At 34.6% G+C, this 21809-nt stretch overlaps 2 protein-coding genes and 4 long non-coding RNA genes across 6 annotated transcripts; 1 reads left to right on the top strand and 5 right to left on the bottom strand.

Annotated features, from left to right (window-relative positions):
• Nucleotides 1–6841: 6841 nt before the first annotated feature.
• Nucleotides 6842–9272, bottom strand: LOC124458224 (ephrin type-A receptor 4a-like). The gene is given in 9 exon segments (XM_047008275.1): nt 6842–7400; nt 7403–7515; nt 7638–7682; nt 7762–8028; nt 8182–8280; nt 8422–8483; nt 8558–8663; nt 8737–8816; nt 8928–9272. Coding segments are annotated over 9 exon segments (1104 nt in total). The 5' UTR covers nt 9034–9272; the 3' UTR covers nt 6842–7174.
• Nucleotides 9273–9302: 30 nt separating this feature from the next.
• Nucleotides 9303–9702, bottom strand: LOC124458225. The gene is made up of 2 exons (XR_006953085.1): nt 9480–9702; nt 9303–9412 (listed from the first exon to the last, which is right to left on the bottom strand). It is a non-coding gene; the product is annotated as an uncharacterized LOC124458225 (long non-coding RNA).
• Nucleotides 9703–10637: 935 nt separating this feature from the next.
• Nucleotides 10638–13012, bottom strand: LOC124457265. The gene is made up of 4 exons (XM_047007542.1): nt 12783–13012; nt 11732–11823; nt 11567–11637; nt 10638–11339 (listed from the first exon to the last, which is right to left on the bottom strand). Exons 2-4 carry the CDS (start codon nt 11799–11801, stop codon nt 10638–10640), a joined length of 843 nt encoding a protein of 280 aa, XP_046863498.1. The 5' UTR covers nt 11802–11823; nt 12783–13012.
• Nucleotides 13013–16168: 3156 nt separating this feature from the next.
• On the bottom strand, nt 16169–16645 carry LOC124457677. Its single transcript, XR_006952725.1, has 3 exons — nt 16539–16645; nt 16351–16395; nt 16169–16271 (listed from the first exon to the last, which is right to left on the bottom strand). It is a non-coding gene; the product is annotated as an uncharacterized LOC124457677 (long non-coding RNA).
• Nucleotides 16646–17071: 426 nt separating this feature from the next.
• Nucleotides 17072–19586, bottom strand: LOC124457676. Its single transcript, XR_006952724.1, has 3 exons — nt 19573–19586; nt 19416–19420; nt 17072–17138 (listed from the first exon to the last, which is right to left on the bottom strand). It is a non-coding gene; the product is annotated as an uncharacterized LOC124457676 (long non-coding RNA).
• Nucleotides 19587–20719: 1133 nt separating this feature from the next.
• On the top strand, nt 20720–21498 carry LOC124458268. Its single transcript, XR_006953108.1, has 2 exons — nt 20720–20755; nt 21098–21498. It is a non-coding gene; the product is annotated as an uncharacterized LOC124458268 (long non-coding RNA).
• The last annotated feature ends 311 nt before the right edge of the window (nt 21499–21809 follow it).

Genomic DNA, 21809 nt, shown 5'->3' with positions numbered 1-21809 from the left:
TGCATTTGGAAGTTAGGTCTGACCCCTAACTGTTATGCTCCCACACCTGAAGGACACAGTTGGCAAAAGGTTAATGGAATATTGGAACCTAAATGGATGAATCAAAAACCTGAGCCAGATTCCTTACTGGAGTTCTTATCCTGCAGCTGCATAAAATCAGGATGCCAAAACAACCGATGTATATGCATTGCAAACGTCTCGAAATGTACCGACTTATGTAATTGCACCACGTGCACAAACCAATCACAAGATGAAGATGATCTTGACACATACACTTCATTTGACAGTGACGAGGAATAAGAATATATTCTCTATTTGAAATCATTATTAGTTTGCAAACAATGAACTACTAGCATAATCGCAAAAATTCAAAAATTAAATTGTGTGATAGAATAATTTTGATGTTATGCATGCTACACAGCAAATGAAATTATTTGAAGTACCGCCAAATTAGATATGCGATGGTCGAAATATCGCGGGCTTATTTCTTCTCCGACTCAATTTTCATCATAACACAAAAGTCATCGAGTTAGCGCAATAAAACGTGTTGGCTTGATTTCACAAGAAAAATTACCAAGGCCAACATCTGGATTTGTGTTCTATATCCGTACTCGGACAATTTTAAAGCAAAATTGAATTGCCCCGCGATATGGTGAGTTTTTTTGCCGCCATCTGGCGGACTATTAGTGTTTTCAACCCTACTTGGTAACAGTCGATAATTTGGGCATGATCCTATGAACAGCAAGAGACCTTAACAGATGTTTGTGAAAACCATCAGTTGATAACATATCACAAGAAGAGGAGAAACCAAATCAAGTGAGTTTGGAAGGGATTCCTTAACGAAAACTGCACTGCTAACGTTGAAAGCTATCAATGCAGAATAAATTTAGAAGAAGCTTTTTTCAATGGATACCAACCAATAGATGCTATCACATAAATACATTGATTGCAGCTGCTAAAAGAAATTTTAACTGGAAAACTCTTTTAAACATGTATATTGGGTTTCGTTAGCATCCCGGTTTCCATCTAATCTTTAGTAAGGTGCAGTATATTCATCACTTTTTCTGATTGACGTCGTACCTACTCTGCATTGATAGATTTCGAAAAAAAATTAGCGCACAGTTTTCGTTGAGAATCGCTTCCCAAATCTATGTAAGTTAGCCTTCCTCTCAGTGTGATATTTCATCAACCATCAAAAATGGGTGAAGGCGTCCTGCTGTTGATCAGTTTATGTTCAAATTATTTGCTATTTCCATGTAATCTTGAAGATATTAACCAATCTTTTTCTATATCTTCTTGTGTACTTCGATTTTTACTCACACTGTTATTTGTGCTTGCATTGTTCTTCATAAACATTTAATCAACGTATTTTCAACTGTACTTTTATGTATTTTCATGCTTATAGCAAGAATGTGACGAACGATAACTTAGTATAAGAACAAGGACTAAGGAAAATACACGACAATGCAATGACGGACACGTCTGACACAAAGAAGTACAGCCACTTGACGTACGTAGAAAATACATCCAAAATAAATTGAAAAAAAATTCCTCTTACTTTGTTTCGTCTAACCCCAGGAGAACAATTAGTCCGGCGGATGGCGGCAAAAAAACTCACCATATCGCGGGGCAATTCAATTTTGCTTTAAAATTGTCCGAGTACGGATATAGAACACAAATCCAGATGTTGGCCTTGGTAATTTTTCTTGTGAAATCAAGCCAACACGTTTTATTGCGCTAACTCGATGACTTTTGTGTTATGATGAAAATTGAGTCGGAGAAGAAATAAGCCCGCGATATTTCGACCATCGCATATCTAATTTGGCGGTACTTCAAATAATTTCATTTGCTGTGTAGCATGCATAACATCAAAATTATTCTATCACACAATTTAATTTTTGAATTTTTGCGATTATGCTAGTAGTTCATTGTTTGCAAACTAATAATGATTTCAAATAGAGAATATATTCTTATTCCTCGTCACTGTCAAATGAAGTGTATGTGTCAAGATCATCTTCATCTTGTGATTGGTTTGTGCACGTGGTGCAATTACATAAGTCGGTACATTTCGAGACGTTTGCAATGCATATACATCGGTTGTTTTGGCATCCTGATTTTATGCAGCTGCAGGATAAGAACTCCAGTAAGGAATCTGGCTCAGGTTTTTGATTCATCCATTTAGGTTCCAATATTCCATTAACCTTTTGCCAACTGTGTCCTTCAGGTGTGGGAGCATAACAGTTAGGGGTCAGACCTAACTTCCAAATGCATGTCACATAGTTTGCGCGCTGACAATGAAGGAGCAATTCATCGACGGTGGGCGGCAACTGTTGTGGCTCAGGGATCTTATTTTGGTACAAAATTTTGATACCGTGCTTTGTTGATACTTGTACAGCGTTTGATGCCATAGTACTCACCAATCATCTCTTGAATTACGGGAAGAGAGCTTCATTGAACTCGAACGTTTCTCCCATTTTTGATAATGCTTCTTGGAACCGTTTGCAGATCTTTACGATCTTGTATGCCTTCTGTTTGCCTATACCAAAAAACGCACTAGTTGAATCGCAACCAGTTAATGCATGTAGAGCAGGAAGAGCGACAGCCAGTTGTTCACCAATGCAGTCAAAAATCTTCGAAATTGCAAGGATTCTTTTGTTCCCCTTTATTCCTATCAGAACAAACAGATTGCATGGTATTTGTGCTTTGTAATACACGGCTAAGATAGCAACATCGCTGTCAACAGTCGATAAACAAATATTTGGATGTGGAATGAGCTGAGTTGCATGGTTGCAACAGAGAAACATTTTGGTATCTGCTTCTTCTTGGTTGGAGCAAAGGTCTTCTTCTAACTTTGATACTACTTTGTTGTCCACGACTCTAAGCTGATAACATCGACTTTCTAATGTGAAGAATATAAGTGTATCTCCGATAGTAGATTTGAATCGCTCGGGATCTGACCAATCGTTTAAAAAAAACTTCACAAGATCGATTTTGTTTACACCATAACAAAGAAACTTTTAAATTGCTTCGGCCGTTTCTGTTCTCTTCTGGTCAATTGAACACGAATACAGCCAGCAGCTGCACGTCTTTGCCGCTCGCTACCTTTTAACGATTGGTCATGGTATTGGTCTGTGGCAAAATAAACTATACGTGCTGCGTGAGATGTAATACGCTTTAAAACGTACTCGGACATTTCACCAAATGTTTCCAAACTGAGAGATGGGAGCTGCTGAATGATGACCATACCATCAAAAACTTGTACACAATTTTCTGGAAAAGTATCAAGCAAAGGATCCGGAACATCTTTTTCTAAAGAATCAAGCAATTTAGACTTTACAGTTTTAACCAAACCACCATCGGTTGTCGCTAAGGACCATGGAATAGGGCCCAAAGAGTAGGCGAGTACTTCTTGTAATGATACATCGCGCTTACCACGTATCACCAGCAATCGAGCAAATATATCTCGGTCAGCTTTCAAAGTAACACTTTTATCTTTAATCTTACAAGACTTCTTCGCCTTCATCGCTTGAAAAGTCTTGAGCTTCATTTTTGGAATAGGATCGAACAAATCGACTTCACTGGACTCGATACGTTTTGCTAAAAAGTTATGAAGAGCTTCTTTCCCTCTACTTTCAGCGTTTACCATGGCAGGTATCCAATTTTGTCATAATTATTGCTGTCATTCTCACACGCCATAAAGTTAAATCCTGTCCAATTAGGTGTTTTCTGTTCGAAATTCTTCTTACTTGCTTGACTTCTAGCAATGACCCATATAGTATGAATCACGTGCGAGCGTTGGACTTCCTCTTGGTATAAATCAAGATTAACTGTAATACTTTCCTCTGTATTCTTTCGCTTTACCTTTACATAAGATGGTATCTCGTTAGGTAGCGCATGAAACTTCTTACGTTTGGTAGTTGTCTTTGAGACTAATGACACAGTTGTAAAAGATGGCTCGGGCGTATTAAAGAAAACGTTAGAGGATTGTATCACAATACCATTAGTGCAGTGCAAGCTAAGTCCTTTGAGACTCGGGATTAATGTCGTTGTCATCCCACACAAACGTTACAAATCGAAATGGTTGTATTATAGATGGAGTAAAGGATCTGTGGATCTGATTCTTGGCATGTTCCATCGCTAAATTTGTCTCGATCATCAGGACATCGTCGTATGATACTCCGTGACCAAACTTGTTTATCCAATTTATGACATCCTTGGAACCGGTTTTCCTTTTAATTGTAAAAGGAAGACAGATATGTTTTGATGTTTTCTTGGTCCCGTTATTAGCGTGGTATATCAAATCTTGGCCAATAGAAGAAATCAAACGCGAAACTTTGGCAGACTTTTTATGCTTTTTCCTAAGTATTTCCTCCAAAAGGCATGTTGTTAAGAATGGAACACTCGTGTCATTTGAAAGGAGCTCACTCTTCGATGGTGGCCAACTGCTGAATGTGCTGGTACTTTCCAACAATTCCTTACGTATTTCACGCCAAACCTCTTTTGTTTTCTCTTCTAATGTCATTTCCCATCGACTGTTACCAAGTTTTGCCCTGACTGCTACTTCGATCAACTGCCCCTTTTCAATGCTGTTGTTATATACATAATCGCTACGATACTTCGGAGACCAGAATCCAACTTTTGAGCCGAAAAATTTACGAATATTTTCTTTCGGTCGATGAGGTGCTGGCGAACCAATCTCGTAGTTTTCTCCAAACAAACGAATTTTGATTTCCGAATGCATTCTCAGTAAATTGCACACCCGAAAAACTTCGCAACCTGTGATCACCCTGTTTTCGATAACAGTGAAAAGCTCGTTAAAGATTTTCTCACTATCGCTTGGAAGTACATTCTTTACATCCCGTTTTCTGCTTATCATTCTGTAACATGTCCTATGGTAGAAGAATTCTTTTGCAAGTATTACCTGCCATTCGCACTCACCAACCATGGCCTGCAAATGAGGGTAATTCAACGAGAAGGAAGCTTCTTGTAAAGTTCGCGCTCCATTTTCTGTTTTACATTTTTCTCATATCCGCTTCCACTTCTTGCTGTTTTGTTTTTACCACATACACAGCATTCATAGTCTGCTAGTATTTTTCCTAAGTAACAACATAAATATCATGAAATAATGTTCCCTTGTACAAATATAACTATGGCATGATAAAAGTAATTTTCCAGTTGTGTATATCATCAATGAAGTTTCTGGAAATTATTAGCATTATTTTTTGAAAGTTTTTGCTTCATACCTTTCCGATTTTTCCGTTTCGATGTAGCACGAAGACTCTTCGCTTCATTGATGTTTGATGTAGCCGATTCTGACACGCTCAATTTTCTTAGGGCTTTACCATGCGTATAGCTTTGATAGCATTTTCTGTGGTATCCTTTTTCTGCTGAAGGCAAATCATCTCGAAAGGAGTCGATGATCGAAATAACTTTTTGGTCATTACGAATTTTCCCCGCGTTGTACACTGACTTTATTGATGTTTCGCTAAACTTTGTTATTGGTTCAGCACTTTTTTCGGTACAGTTTAAGATACAATTACTTATTTCAGCCGTCTTTGGCTTTTTCGGAGGTGAAATATTCACATTGACTTCAAAAGATGATAATTTTTTTGGCTTTTTTGACATTTCAGACAAAATGTGTGGCAGTTTTATTGTTTTTCTCTCAATTATCGTATTTGAAGTATATTACTCACCGCTACCCAAAAGACTGTTGGCTCAATTCCTCCCGCAAAATTTTCAAAACAAAATGGCGAAAACTTAAGAGTATTCGAAGCTGGTTGACAACATCCTTTTATGGCTTTCACAAGAAAATACACACTGGCCAACAACTGGAAAAGGACTAAAAAGATGGTGTTCTACAATTATAGCATAAAATCAAATTGCCCCATGATATGTTGAGCTTTCTATCATTTTTGAACCACTATCTGCCGGACTATAACTAATCTTTTCCTTTCTTCTTGTGTTCTGTGATTTATCACTCCTCTACCATTTCCTGCATTTTTCTTCATTAACATTTAATCAGTGTTATCTACTGTACTTTTCTATGTTTTCAATAAGTTTCTTTAAGACCATAGGCTCCATTTCTTTTTCCGTTTATTCAATGATGTTGACGATCTTGATTGTTTATTAGCACGTCAATTAGAATACATTAGCAGTAAAATAAGGCGTCGTTCGGTACTAAGATGAAAAATAACAATACTTGTCGTCTACTCCAGTTAAGGCACCAAGTCATCAACTTTGCTTTCAACATCCAAAAATGTTTTGAATACGTTATACCTGTTTCGTACGAGCGACAAGTTCTTACCATGACGCCTCCAAATTCATAAGTGCCACAAACTTGAAGTGAATAATATCTTTTTGCATGCTGTTATGCTTATCATTATGTATTTGTTAACGTCGTTTCATTGTTCGTACATGAACAAATTACCGGATGTCCAAAAAATCTAATCTTAAAAACAATAGGTAGTGTTGCAAAACAAGGGCTATGTTATCTCAACCTTGAATACACGTAAAATGCAAATTACAATTGACCATTGTTTTTGGCATTACGTAAATCATTAAACAATAATATTATTCAGCTTGTCAAATAAAACAAGTGATATCTTGTTCGCCACTCTGATCAAGGGTGTATTTATTTTGAGAGTAAGGAGGGAGGGTTGAATATCAAGACTATATAAAATAATACAATTCGGTTCGAAAGAACCTATGTTGAGGAGAGAGTAGGAGTAGGTTGAGTGCATTGGCTCGTACAACAGGTTCTGTAATCTATATATATCAAACTGAATGTATGAATTTAACCTAACCCCGTCAATCCATACCCATATCATCAAGCTATTAGCAATTTGTAGCTATATTTTATTTCTGAATAATTTTATACAACTTTTTATTGACGTCATTAAAACGAAATTAGACTATGAAATAAAAATGCTAACGTATGTGCTATCTTATATCTAATGCTAAATCTCGTACAACTTGCGTATCGGCTACGGCTAGTCTACTTGTAATGCGATGAATAATGGATGTCTTTGACGAACGTACGTTTTTGCATGTATACACGTTTAATTTAGAAATGCCATTGGGTAGCAACAACAACACCATGCATGAAGCGATCTATATGCAATCATTAACTACAGTTTTATACTTCTAAAGATATCTGCTTTTTGAATGGTGGCTTTCATCCGTTTTTCTTTGCCTGCAAATTCTTGATGCCTTTCATTATCTTATTGCGATGTCCAACTAAGGTTATACCCCACTCCTTAAGATCGCCCTCCTTGATTGAATGCAACTCACGAGGTCTTTGGTAACCTGCTGCTACAAAATACTCAGTGTATTCAGCCATTTTTATGGATTCCAGCCAACTGCGCAGCGCATACGACAGGTCAATATCACCTTCCATTGTTTCGGTTTTTCAATCCATCCATCCAAAATTTTGTTTATTTCAGTGAAGCTAGGTCGCTCTACTCGCTCTGTCTTCCAACATTTCATCATCAAGTCATGAACACCCTTTGGACAATTCTTAAAAAATAGAAAGTTAACATTTCTTTGATGCACGTATTGTCTTTTCACTTTTTCATTTCCAACATCCAATCATGAATATTGCAAAGATATTGAAGTGGTAAATCTCGACTATCACTTACCAGAGGAGCGGGAAGTCTAAAACCATTGTCTATCTCTTCCATAACCTTAATAAGCATAAATAAAACTCGCGATTATCGCTTTATCACAAACTCGATTGATTTGCATCACGTTATGGTTGCTTACCTTGAAATTATCCCAATCCCAATATGGCCTCTCAGCAAACGACATGATCTCCCATAAAAAAATACCAAAACTCCACACATCGCTGGCAGAGGAAAATTTACGATACTTTGTTGCCTCCGGGGCTGTCCATCGTATGGGTATTTTTCCCCCGGTCGTGGCATATTCTCCACGTGATGATTCTTTTTCCTCGAGCTCACGTGACAAACCAAAATCAGAGACTTTACAGACCAGATTTCCATCAATCAGTACATTACGTGCAGCTAGATCCTGATGAAAGAAAGCATACTTGAAGCATACGATAAAACTAAATTCAGTTGAACACATCACAAAAATACAAAGAATTTTGAATATGAAGCAACCACTAGAATGTACGAAAAATTAATTATTGCTACGATGTTTTTTCGTCATCAACTTTCTCACCCTATGAACGAAATTCATTTCAGCTAGATACTTCATTCCAACTCCCACTCCTTTGGCCATACTAATCAATTCAAGATGCGATAATCTACCATCGTTGGCCTACAAAAAAGTCGGTTCATAACTTGGAACATTCACAGCGCATAGACGTAATCTATTATTTAAATAAATAAAAAAAATGCTTGCAACGTCTTCTTATCCATCTTTCAGATGACCAGTAAAACTTTCCACGAAACTCAATACCTTTAAAAAGTTGTCCAAAGAGCCGTTAGACATGAACTCCATCACTATCATCCAAGGTCTATCTGTTGGACAACAAGAACAGAAGAGTCATTACAATACATGAGTTTTGGGGATTTATCAAAATAACAATATTTACATTTTGTCACGACGCCCTTCAATTTAAGGACGTTTGGGCAATCAAATTGTCCCATCACTGAAGCCTCTAAAAGAAAATCCCTCTCGCTTTTTGGCGTCGTATCTTTCTGTGAAAAAATATTGGCCAGTTTAGTGTATTTTTGAGGACGCTATAAATGATTTCCTATAAATTGTATTAACCTTCAGTGTCTTGACTGCCACTGGATGCTTTTTTCCAAGAGCACCAGTCATGGACCCCTTGTATACTTCACCGAACTCTCCTGAAAAAAATGAAAAATCCATTGCAAGATTTGTAAAAAGACATCATTTTTGAGTTATTTTCCATTGTTTATGGAACAGTTCCTGCCAAGGAACAATCCAAATGTTCTCACCTTTACCAATTAGCATCTCCAAATACAAAAGTGATGCATCAATCTCTGCTGTAAACTCAACGATCGCATCTTCCGGTTTGTCGTAGTTGCTCGGATCCACGTACATCTTTTTTCCAGTTGTTGGCAACTCTACTACAAACAAGTTAAAAAATAATGAAATTGAGTGAATTGTAAAAGACCTTATGATCAAAGTCTTGCCCAAGAGATAAAAATAAGCAAATTTATAGCTAACTCATAATTTTTACCTCCGTTTCTTAGAAGTGCCTGAAATAGGTCACTTTTTTGTTTTCTCCTTCTGAAACAATGACATTAAGTTTGGATGACGATAAAGAATTGTTTCTGACAATACATTCATTACCCGCGTCATATTTACCAAATAAAAATGAAGAAAATGACAACAATCAGGATGAGAAACAAACAACCAACACTGACAATTATTATCATGTATTTGTTTGAATTGCTGCTTGATTGGGGCATTGGTTCATCTGAAATGAGAAAATGCTCAATGTAATAAAGGAAGACGGAGAAGTACAACATTCTAGGATCATTTACCATTATTGTTTTTTGCGGTGTAAATTTCACTTAGGATGAATTTATTGAATTGTTTTGGAATGACCGAGCTTAGGATATCTCGAGGAGAGATCTTGAATTGATAAATGTTTCCAGTCACTAATCCAGACACAATAACGAATGTGTTTTTGATATTTTTCTGTCCTGGATCGTACTTCAGTTTTGGACAGTGACAGGTTTCGTTGCAAACGTAGCATTCGACGTCATAAACAAGATTTTCACCAATGAAGCTTACGTTAACGGGAGCGATCCAACTAACGTTCACCATGTTTAATTCACCATTTACTGCCATGATCTTTGGTTGAGATGTAATCTCTACTGCAGCTAGTTATTAACAAAGAATTCTAAACAATCTGAAGTATTCTGTAAATTATGATTAAATTCCCATCAATAGACAGTTTGGTGTAAAAATAGCCTGGCGTAGATTTTCCATAGCAGATTTTACTCATTTTTTATGAGGGCAAGGAGAAATGTGCAGTGCATGCTTTGACTGTGACATGTTGCATAAAGCTTATTATAAGAGAAATATTATGACTAAAACAGGATGATTTGGGAAATTACCATAACATCTTGATATTTTTTTGTTTCTTTCATCTTGCCTAAGTTGATAGTATCCCTCTTTACACGAACATGTTGTTTTTTGCTCTCCACTTGACGTGTACAGAGGGCATTTTATACACTTGTTGTTGGAGACATTTTCTTTGTAATGATCAATTTGGCAAGCCTCGAAAGAAAAGTGGTTTAAGTTAGTAATATGAAGCAATATATGGTACGGTCTAGGTATGGTGAAAACATTACATAGAGATAAGATGAAAACAATAAAATAGAGATTTTGTCGTGGTGACAAATCTGAAAATAGTTCTAAAGATAGCAAATACCATAGTAAATGGTAAATGTAATATAATAATTTGATAGTTCTTAAAAGAACTGTTTTAAGTAAACAGCACTAATCCAATAGTTCTAAACTAAACGACACTATGCATTTCGGCAGACTACTCCCCAGGTGTTAAAATGCATCGTGTCGTTTAATTTAGAACCATTACGTTAGTGCTCTTTACTTAAAACAGTTCTTTTAAGAACTGTCAACTTATTATATTACTTTTACCATTCACTATGGTATTTGCTATCTTTAGAACTATTTTAAGATGAAAACATTGGTGTTCTTTCAAATTTTCTTTTACCTTGGCAGCCTTCCTTTGTTGGCTCATATCCTTTACGACACAAACAAGATGCATTTTTTTCTAGAAACCATGTTCCATTGCTGTGACAGTAAGCTCTAAGACCGCTCGTTTTTGTCAATTTCTCTGAATTAGTTGAACAATTACCATAAATGACCTTTGTCCCATTTGGAGGTGATAACGTTCTCGTTAGCAGAATACTGTTTTTATATTTCTGCTGGCAAACGTAGTAGAAAATCGTCATACGAAACAAAGTGCCACAAGCTCCCGTAGACTTAATGCCAAATGTTATGTCGTTAAATTTTTTCACTTGTATTGTAAACATTTTGATGAACCGTTCTTTTGATGTTTCGTTGCCAGTGATGTTGCCCATAAAGTCGAAATTGTTATTGAAATAAATGCTATTTTTTCCCTTCTCCTCTAAGTTTCCATTAAAAGGAAAAGGGATCACTGGCTCACCATTTCCATTGTAGGTAAATATTTCAAAACCGTCTCGGAAACAAATTCCATCTTCGTTATCGCAATTCGCCATTTTTGAGTCAATTTCGATGAACATTTTAACATCATCTAATGTTTGATTAATTTTCAATGTTTCTGTCAACAACCACGTTTCTGTTTTTCTTCCATCTGCACACGTTTTAGCTTTGCCATTCTCTTTGAAAAACTATAAAGACATAATCATTTCTAAATATGTGTTTGATTATAGGATTAGAGTTAAATGTAGGATTATGGTCACAACTAGAATTTAGGTTATAAGGTAAAGATCAAAAAAACAGGATTAATGCTGATCCCACAGACAAGTTTTATTGCAAACTATAAAAGGCTCAAATGAGGAATAGCTGACAGAAGAAGCTCTAGCGTGGAACATTATCAATGTATCGACGTTCTTACAAGCTGACCGCTTCCATCGAATATTAAAGACTTTTTCATCCAAAATTCAAATGTTGCATCCTTTAAGACCACTGTCAAGTTGAGAAAATACATTAAAATTCACAAAGATTATAAAACTATATGATCATTTTTATGTAAAATTAGTCAATTGCTTGCTCTCCTTACTTTTCTCGCCCATTGAAATTTCCAGCAGTAAATAACTGAACACAACTCTTCCTAGAACAAAAATCCTCATCTTTCTTGAAAAAGTGTGATACCTGAAACGTATTTTTAAACGCACAGAATTAGAGCAACATACAAATGTTATTCGCACGAGTTAGCGATATAAACTCATCAAAAACCAACGTGAGGCTTTCCACTTCACTGTTTTCATTGCTAGAAGATGTTCACTGAGTTTTTATTGTTATGTAACCATTTGTTAAACGAGATTGACGAGACTGTAGAATTTGACGCTTGCTTTTGTTGTTTAGTCAAGGCGTCATGTGGTTCGCATGCTAATTTCAATTTTCAAATTTGCCATAACTAATCAGCTAACTCAGTAATGAAATTTACGTCAATTCAGGTAGCGTAAATTTTATAATTGCTCCAGAATATTATGGTGCAGTTATTATATTTCATTGTCAAAAAGTAAATAATTGGAATCGATCCTAGTTGCTTGTGGTTTCTAGTTTCATTCACTGTCAATATTTAATTGTCTTTCGAATACGCGTGACAAAAGAAATACTCTCGAGAAAATGATGGAATAGTCAGAAGTATTTGATCCATCGAATAATTTTCTTTATTCTTACACAGGTAATTGATGTCATCAGTTACCTTTCAATTTTGTAAGCCGATAATTATTTGTATGGATTAATGGCTGAAGCGCTCTTAACATAAAAATACAAACACAATAATAGATATGCTTTGAATTGAAGTTTAACAAGCGTGCGCTTTATGCTCCGATAATAAAAAATTTTGTTGAAGAAAAATTATTCCTTCCTAATCGGCGAACGAATATTAGGAAAAAAAGAACAAAACGATTTATATGCTGTTTTCAACAGATAGATCATATATTATAATCACAGGTTTTTGTCGGCGGAACTTAGCTATAAGCGAATATTGACATTCCAATGTAACATTGTGACAATTTGTTGTGGCAGTTTTTCCACAAAATGATAGTTTGTAATTTCGTGACGATGGATAATTGACTTATCCTCTTCAAATGAAATCCACGTACCTATATTTGAACAAGATATGTCCTTCACCGCAACTTGGCAAATACTAACAAGACAAGAGTCTTAAATATTGTTTCTTCGTATCAGTCGAAGCCAAGGATCGTTGCCACTCTTCAACAACAAGTTTTCGCCAAACGTGTTTCTATTAGATGAAGTTATTGAACGAGAACATTGAATAAAATCATATACCTATACTTTTATGCTTACGATAATATGTTTGTCTAAGTCATTCTATTCAAGTGTGCAATTAGTATTAAAATATGCAAACTACAGACACTTTTTACAACAGCAGAACTGAACAAATAAAGGCGTTCGACTCCGTCACGGCTATAGTCGAACTTTCACGACTTTTGTGACATGAAATGAATGAAATGTTTGTCAACTTATTAAATAGAGTAATTTTTATTTAACATCGACATCACTACATTTCTAATAAACTTTATATATTTGGTTGTTGAAAACCAAACGTATGGAAACACTAACAATTTGTGCTGGCAAAACTGCTGTGGTTAGCATTTACTATTAATTTTGAAAGGAATATTTTCATTTAAATTTCGCTACTTTTTATTTACATTTGAAATTTGTGGATAACCTCACACTCGGCTCAACAAGTTGTTTCCTAAAAGACCAAAGCAATACACTAACCTTTCAAAATCCAAATGTCGTGTTTTACATTCGAGAAGCTTTTAGGTTTTGCCGAGAAATACTTTTTTCATCTTACGGGATTAATAAATCGTTGTGAACTTATTGCTTTTGAAGTTATTATTATTGATTTGCCATGAGAACAGGTTGGAGAAATAATTGCAAAGGAAACTGAAAACCTAAAAATTGAATTCGTCGATCTTTGGCGGCTATCTACTCATTTTAAAAGTTTAAAATTTTATAATGCATTACTATATGGATAAAAACGATAGCATGCATCTGTACAGTGCTATGGTTTGATGGGAATAATTATATTATTTAATTTTTTCAATGTTTTATTTTAGGTCTGAAGATAGACATACATGGCTATGTTAATTATGCATATGCTAATATCAACATTTTTTAATCATTACGTGTTGCTAAAATTATTTTAACGTACGTTGTGTTGGTTTTTCTAAACAAAAACATCTTTGCTCTTCTCTTTTCGTTTTTGTCGAATTGATAAGATTGCCTTGTTCAATTTATTTCGATAACCAATCAGTGTTATAACAAGTGAAATCAAATCTTTGTCATCGAGTTTGGCTATAGCTATCTGAAAGTTTATCATAACAAGTTTCATGAAAATTATTCTGATGGGTCATGTTAATCGAAGCCAATTACGATCCTGTAATATACATATACATTTGCTTTAAGTATTTTCAATTCATGAATTTTAAAGAAACACAAGAAATTTCTTAGTTTTGTTACCAATTGAAGTTAAGGGACGTTGAATACGATATTATCCTTTGTGTCTAGAGAGCATATCCATTTATCAACAATGGCAAATAATCTTTGAAAAACTAGGGCGCTTACGTCTTTCTCCTCGCCAGCACTTTAGCATGAGCTGATGAACTTCTCTTGGACAGCCCTAAGCACATGATATAACGTGTTACTGAGGTTAGTGAATTGTATAGAAAGGTATCTTTTGGAGTTTTTCCTTCTACATCTTCCCTTACCTTCAGATAGCAATCCAAAGATCCATTGCTCATGAATGACAATCAATTGAAAGATTGGGACCGCAGAGAAGATAAATATCAACAGTCACCACACCTTCAACTTAGCAATGTTTAGCAATGTTTTGTTGTTGAATTGTCTTAAATTGAGGCTTCTATCATGAAATCCTTTCAACTCTTTTTGTTTACCTTTGTGTCTACCTTTATGCCTACCTTTATGTCTACCTTTATGTTTATCTTCGTTTATTGTGGGTTAATGACGGTAATTATACGACCAACAATTACAACCCATCCCAGAATATTGAATTTAATATAGACGACATAAACATTTGAAAAAAACGACATGAACGACATAAATGACGACATGAACGATGGGAAGTAACCTATCAAGTAGTAAGTTTTTTTGCAAAATATAAATACTGAATATAAGTATTGAAGTACTTATCACTTCAGTTACACGCATTATTCCTTAACGCACAGATAATTCTAAAGCCAGGTCCGCAGAGACACAATTCATAGGTAAATGAATCTAGTTAGACGCCATTTTCTTCTTGAATACGCCATGATGAAAGCAGTTATTTATCTTGTTTTAGATCAAAACTCGTGCGATGATAAATGCAAGGGAAGATCATTCAGCTGCAAAGCTTTTTGTAGATAGGTCACTCATAGTTTACAGCTTTTCTATTGCCTCCTCATGTTTACGTTGTTAAAATGAATAACAAACAGTGCGGGAGTTTTGGGGAAAATACTTAGCTGCCTTCAATGTATTTGTTCTTTGTTTTTACTAACAACAATATACAATTTTGTATTAGGTAAATTTCAATTGATATTATAGTCCTCCTCATTATATTCTTGGACATTATTTACATTTTATATGTTTTATACAGGCACTAGTCTATGGTCAGTTGTACCTACGTACCTATTATTATAACGTCATAACTCGACTTGTGTAAGTTTATATATTCTAAAAGCAACTACTGTAAAAGTTTTTATTTGTAAAAATCCTTACTTCGTTGAATTGAATAATTTGAAACTATTATCTAAAAAAATTTTACCCTCAATTTTATCGTATCACACCTCGTTCGTTGTTTCCAATTTGATTGGCATACATGTTCGCGAAGAACATTAGAGCCGTTCTTCTCAAATGACAGAAGTCGTTTTAGGAAGTAATGCTAACTCTTGTCTACTTTTCCTCATTCGTAATGTTTCAATACCTTTTAAAATTTTATTACGATGTCCAATCAACGTGATACCAAGCTGTTGCAAATCTTAATCTTTGAAGTCAAGAATATCTGACTGTTTACTATATCCAGCCTCAATAAACATAGCCTGGTATTTTCCCATCTTGATCGATTCCAGCCATTCGCCTGAGTTGAGAAAAAGTTATTTCTATTAGACTTTTCATTAATTTATAGCATTGTAATGATATTACTTTGCACTGGTCTAATTTAATGAAGATAAAAATATCCATTCACTGACTGCCATTTACATGGATGTCACTATTTTTTGAATGTCGAAACAACACCAACTTGACCGTTGATGTTACCTAAGTAACAATTGATCTAGTAGATTGTTTCAACCTAAAAAACACATGATGTTACTAACACATGCTGTTTTATAATAACCCAAGAATTAATTATTATTATACGTGAAAAACATGCTTTGTTTATGAATTCTATCTTGTTAAACATTACAACACTTGCCAATCGTAACGAAGAAGTCAACGTCATTATTTAACGTATCTGGGTAACGCAACCATCTATCTATGACAATATTTATTTGAGCAAAAGTTGGTCTTTCTGCTCGCTCTTCATTCCAGCAACGAAGCATAAGACCGTGTACACCGTTAGGACATTGCTGTGGAAGAAGAGAGGCAAACATAACGATCATTGCAATCTAAGTATTGTCATGAAAATGGTTTCAAAGCTTAACTTACTGGTGGTGGGGGCAAACGATATCCTCCATTTACTTCTTCCATGACCTAAGATTAAATAATGATAGAAAATCATTACTTCATCTCCATAAAGTCCGATATCTCACACCGAATTGCTGCAAGATTTGCGTTTGTTTCATAATAACTGGTGAAGCACAATAACTTTCTTAAAAATTAAACATTTTTCTTACTTTAAAGTTGTCCCATTCCCAATAAGGCCTCTGACCAAACGACATAATTTCCCAAAGTAAAATTCCATAGCTCCAAACGTCGCTTGCCGTCGTAAACTTACGATATCTGATTGCTTCAAGAGCCGTCCAACGAAGAGGTATCTATCCTCCCTGGAAAAAAACAAAGTATTGAAAAAGAAAGTTGTCAAGGACTTCATAGAGTTGTTTTATGACGACTTACACTTGTTTCGTACTCTCCCGAAGAGTGGGATTCCATTTCTCGCGGAAGACCAAAATCTGATATTTTGCAAACCATGTCATTGTTCAACAGGACATTTCGTGCAGCCAAGTCCTTAAGACGAGATAATGTCGAAGATGAGAGAGTAGCACTGAAATAATGACATTCAATCAACAAGAATTAACAATTCTAACTCACCCTGTGAATAAAATTTATATCGGACAAATAATTCATTCCTTCAACAACGTCCTTTGCCAAGCGTAATAATTGCACTTTGGACAATATGCCATCATTGATCTGAATGGAAAAAATACTCATACTATAAATTAACTGGATTGAGTCGTTGAAGTTTTATTTTCTTGGAATTCAATTGCTTTGATTGCCTTCATAATTTTATTACGATGGCAAATCAGTTTGACACCCATGGTCAACAAATCTTCGTTTCTGATTTTTGTCAGCTGATATGGATGATCATAACCTGCGTCAATGAATACATTCATATAATCGCCCATCGTGATAGAATCCAACCAAGGCATTCAAGTCAGTCTTAAAAAATACGATCTTTAATATGTATTTTATGGCTTTTCTAGTGCATGTATAATTGCTTTTTAATCGTTGACGCACAAAACAAGCAATTATCTCACATGTGAGAAGCGATATGTTCCTTTTTGTGGAAACTACGACATCCAACAATTGAACGATTGAAGTGTTGGCATTATAAAAGAAATGCCAAAAAAGATATCGTCACAGAATATGGAACTAACGATATCCATATGCTGTGATATCGTGTTTGTTTTTGAAAAATTCTTTATAATTTACTATAGCATTATGACCAAAACACTATGCTCTTGTCAGTCTTGTGTCGTTAAATTCGTATTAATTGACTAAAAATAAAAGGTACAAGATACTGTTGCATGACAGTTTCTTCGAATTTGTGTGCCTAAATTTGTCTATGGTATGAGTTCTGTAAGGAGAATTCAGTGGAGAGGAAAAGGTTGTTGGTGTTTATTTAGAGTAGCATTCTTATTAAATAGACTGGCCGCTGACCATATACCAAATATGGTGATATAAACAAAACGTTCGATATACGTATTTCTAGTGAGGTTAATTTTGTTAAGCTATCTTATGTGAAACTCGTATTGTCTTAAATAAAATAAATCGTTCTGAACTATTCGCGATCCATTGACATATTCAACACAGGTTGACTAAGTCTAAGATGTCATTTTTGTCAATTTGTGTCGTGGCTTGCCAAGATTTGTCGTTTGTGAATAGTTCGTTTGTAGTACTTTGTCTGTGTCTAGTGGTATGGATGTGAAGGAAAATGTGTCGTCGTAAGATATCATGATTGTGTCTGGTTGTAGTTTAACGGTGTCAATATTGGCGAGGAAGGTGGTGGCGTTTTTGATGGTGTGAGGTGAACTTTTGACTAGAGAGTAAAGAATGTTAGAGAGATATTTTGATAGTTCATATGTAGGTGATCCTGGAAGAAGTAAGATTTTTTATATAAAATTTAGCTATTTCTTTGTTTTTTATTACTAATATGTGAACAATCCGTAAAAAGTTGTACATAGTGTATGTTGTTGATTTTTTTTATCAATTTTATGGAGCAGTAGTTTGAAATTATTTACATATGATTTTTCAATCATTGATTATCACAAATATTAGCGTTGGTTTGTACCATGGTTATTTATATATAACACGTTTACGAAATATTTTAACAAATTACTAGTCTAGCATATACCCCCAAATATATCACATTTAAATTGTATGTCGCAAAATTTGTATTTAGGTAAAAAAACTAGATAAAGTAAACTTATATATAACCTTTTCTTCAATGCAATTTTAATACTCATAATCTACAATTCGACATAATTTTAATTGTAAAATTACCATGGGTTATACAAAGATATTATTTATATAGAATGATCTTCACTCTTGCTGGAAGAACTTTTAGTCATTTAGTTTTTTCGAAAAAATTCATGATAAATTTAGTGAACATTAACGACATCTTGTGTGTCCACGACTTCAGAGACTGGAAATTTTTTACACATTTTCGAGTTTTTCTGCTGAACTTTCAGCAAACGTTGCTAAAATACAAACAAGAATTGCTGATATGATAAAAAAGTAAAATTATTTGTATGTTTATAAGTTTGATTCTTTTATCATATGAACCTGCTGTGAAACTTAATGTTGCATGCACTGCATTAATATTTGTGTAAATTTACGCGTAAAAAATATTTTCACGAGGTCTCATAAATCCAGTTTTCCACATATAATCAATAAATGTTATCTTTAACCTGACCACTCCTGGTAATGCTTTTGATAAGTATTTGTTTATGCTTTTTTGCAAAGTGTTTTGCAAGCTCACTCTACTACTTTTTATGTTTCTCGAAAATTTTCAAACTTATCCCAAGGTTTAGAATTAATTTACATAATATGATAAAGAAAATATTTTACACACTAAATATTTCAGATTTTTTTAAAATAACTTAACGAATATTGTCAAGTCAGCGTTTCTTTTTCAATCATCGTCTTTATAGATTGTTCTATTAGTTCGTGTTGTTGTTTTTATTATTTCCGTTTTCTTTACAACTCTAAGATTGCACTTTCAAATCAATCTCTTGGATATTTCCTTCACCTCGCTACTAATTCCTGACCACCATCGCTAAATACTGTTCTGCTTTGCTTTTATTTTCAACATTTTTCAATTCCCAATCACGCCAATTGAAGGTGCTTAACCGTTTGCCATCTGTGTTGCCATTTTAAGTGTATCAAAGGTGATAAATGCTTTGTCAACTACACCTTGTGTATGTACACTAACAAAATAATGATTCGTTAACTAGAATGTTTAAAATATTCATGTGTTTTTGTAGACTGTAATCCGGGATACATGTACAGTTTCAACCAATCTGATTGTGTTCTTTGTCCCCAAAACACGTATCAACCAATGAAAAGACAGTTTCAATGCTGTCAGTGTCCAAATGGTACGATGACGTATACAGATGATCCTCACGTTAATATAACCGACTGTAAAGAAGGTATGTTTTCCAACCTCAGCATTTTATGGATCTATTGTTGATAGTATCTACAACTTTTTTGTTCAGAATGTCGTCCAGGTTATTATTTTAATTTTATTGAAATGGTTTGTACAAAATGTCCACGAAACTCGACACAAGTGAACAAAGGACAGATCACATGTGACGCGTGTCCAATAAATCTACCAATCACAGAGAAAGAGGGCAGTGTTTTTCAATCTGATTGTATTCAAAGTAAGTTGACGTTTTTGGAACACATCAAAATAATTCGGTCAAATGAAACCCTTTTCGACTTTAGATTGTAATGCAGGTTCCTATTTTAACAAAACGACTTTAAATTGTACCAAATGTAAAAGAAATAGTTATCAACCACAGACAGGAAAAACAAAATGTTTTACGTGTGGAATGAACAAGATCACCATAGAAACTGGCGCTATTGACAAAAGACATTGCATTGAAGATAGGTTGAATAGTAAAAATGAAGTTGTTAAATTATTTTACTGGTGCGAAAAAACTATTAAACTAGATTAAGCTACTGCACCTGTCATCTGTTGTTAAATATTTTGCTAAAAATACCTTCTTGTCCAATCTATATTAGTATCATGTGCTCACATGGATTTTCTATTCTCTCCAGGTTCTTCACACAAATTTATCGGAAAACTTATAAAGACTGTTATTCCCTATGCAATAGCGGCAATTTTGTTTCTGTTTTGTATTCTCTTGTTGTGTTATCACCTTAGATGGCGGATGAAAAAAAAACAAAAAAATGGTGAGTAAAAAATAAGCAAAAACAATCGACATTTGACGTTGAAGCAGCAAATGCCTTTGAAACGGTGCTTAAAACTCGACACCGATGATCATTAGGAAGTATTCAATGCATAGCAATTTTACTGCAACTTTAATTGACTAGACGAGATCCAGCAATGGTCGACCAATATACCAACGAGATTGCATCTTAAATCAAGGTACAGTAACTTCATTATTCAATAAATTCATGATTATATTTCTACAAATGGATTCATCAGTTATTCAAATAACATAATGTATATAATAACAAGTTATACATATACACACAATCTTTCGGTTGAACGAAAAAATCGAAATATTTTTACTTTGTCATTTTTAAATTTTGCGTTGAAAACGTTACTAAAAAATACAACATAATAACTGTTACTTTTGATGTCATTAAAGCTTTATGAAAATGACATGTTTAAAGATATCACAAATTGTACAACATATTAAAATAGTATTCATGTAAATTTAAATGTCATTGAAATGAAACGGCACTTTTCCATCTCTTGTCATAGATCACAACTCAGAAACCAACTTAAATGATCCAACAAACGTATCTGGCAATGAATTTATGCTCCAGTCTCGATCACAACAAAGTCAGAATCACGTGTATGAAGAACCGAGATGGGAACCCGAAAATCATTCCAATGTTGTGAAAATCAGCTTTGAATCTCGTCCTCCCGGATATGAGGAACCTATTATTGTAACCTTTGATAAGTCTTCGCAGAACCAGAGTGTTGATCAATGCAAAAATTCTTCTGTCCGCGATTCAATGATTAATGAAGATAATGGTGAACGATATGCATCTTTGATATTACCCCCAGGCTGTAGAAATGACTTAGAAAATAATGACTATCAACCACTGCTGAAGAATGGTAATGTAACAAATGGTGAAAGTGTTGATCAATACCAAAATTCTTTTGTCAGTAATTCGATGATCAATGAAAACAATGGGGAGAAATATTTGACAATTATTGAATGAGACTGAGCATTCTTCACACCGACGTCAATACACGAGCAAAGTTTCTCTGGCAAAGTTATATGCCGCAGGACTATATCCTTGTAAATAAGTAAAATGTTTATTTGCCAAAGTTTTCTTTGACAGAGATTGTTTTTTCGTGTCTATGGGATAGTTTGTTCATTGGTTGCAGTAGCGTCGCCATATAGATAAGCAGTATTCATATATTCATGTTTTAGTCACTAAGAAACAATTGACTTGAAAAGAAG

This window comes from Xenia sp. Carnegie-2017, unplaced genomic scaffold, assembly GCF_021976095.1.
Source record: "Xenia sp. Carnegie-2017 unplaced genomic scaffold, XeniaSp_v1 HiC_scaffold_6, whole genome shotgun sequence".
In the NCBI taxonomy this organism is placed as follows: domain Eukaryota; kingdom Metazoa; phylum Cnidaria; class Anthozoa; order Malacalcyonacea; family Xeniidae; genus Xenia; species Xenia sp. Carnegie-2017.
This window is presented reverse-complemented; position numbering and strand designations above follow the sequence as displayed.

What these genes read in the sequence shown, in the direction of transcription:
- LOC124457265 (XM_047007542.1), bottom strand. Translation starts at nt 11,801, where the DNA reads ATGAGGATTTTTGTTCTAGGAAGAGTTGTGTTCAGTTATTTACTGCTG. An exon ending in AATTTCAATGGGCGAGAAAA is followed by an intron (nt 11,638 to 11,731) that starts GTAAGGAGAGCA and finishes TCAACTTGACAG; the next exon opens with TGGTCTTAAAGGATGCAACA. An exon ending in TCGATGGAAGCGGTCAGCTT is followed by an intron (nt 11,340 to 11,566) that starts GTAAGAACGTCG and finishes ATGTCTTTATAG; the next exon opens with TTTTTCAAAGAGAATGGCAA.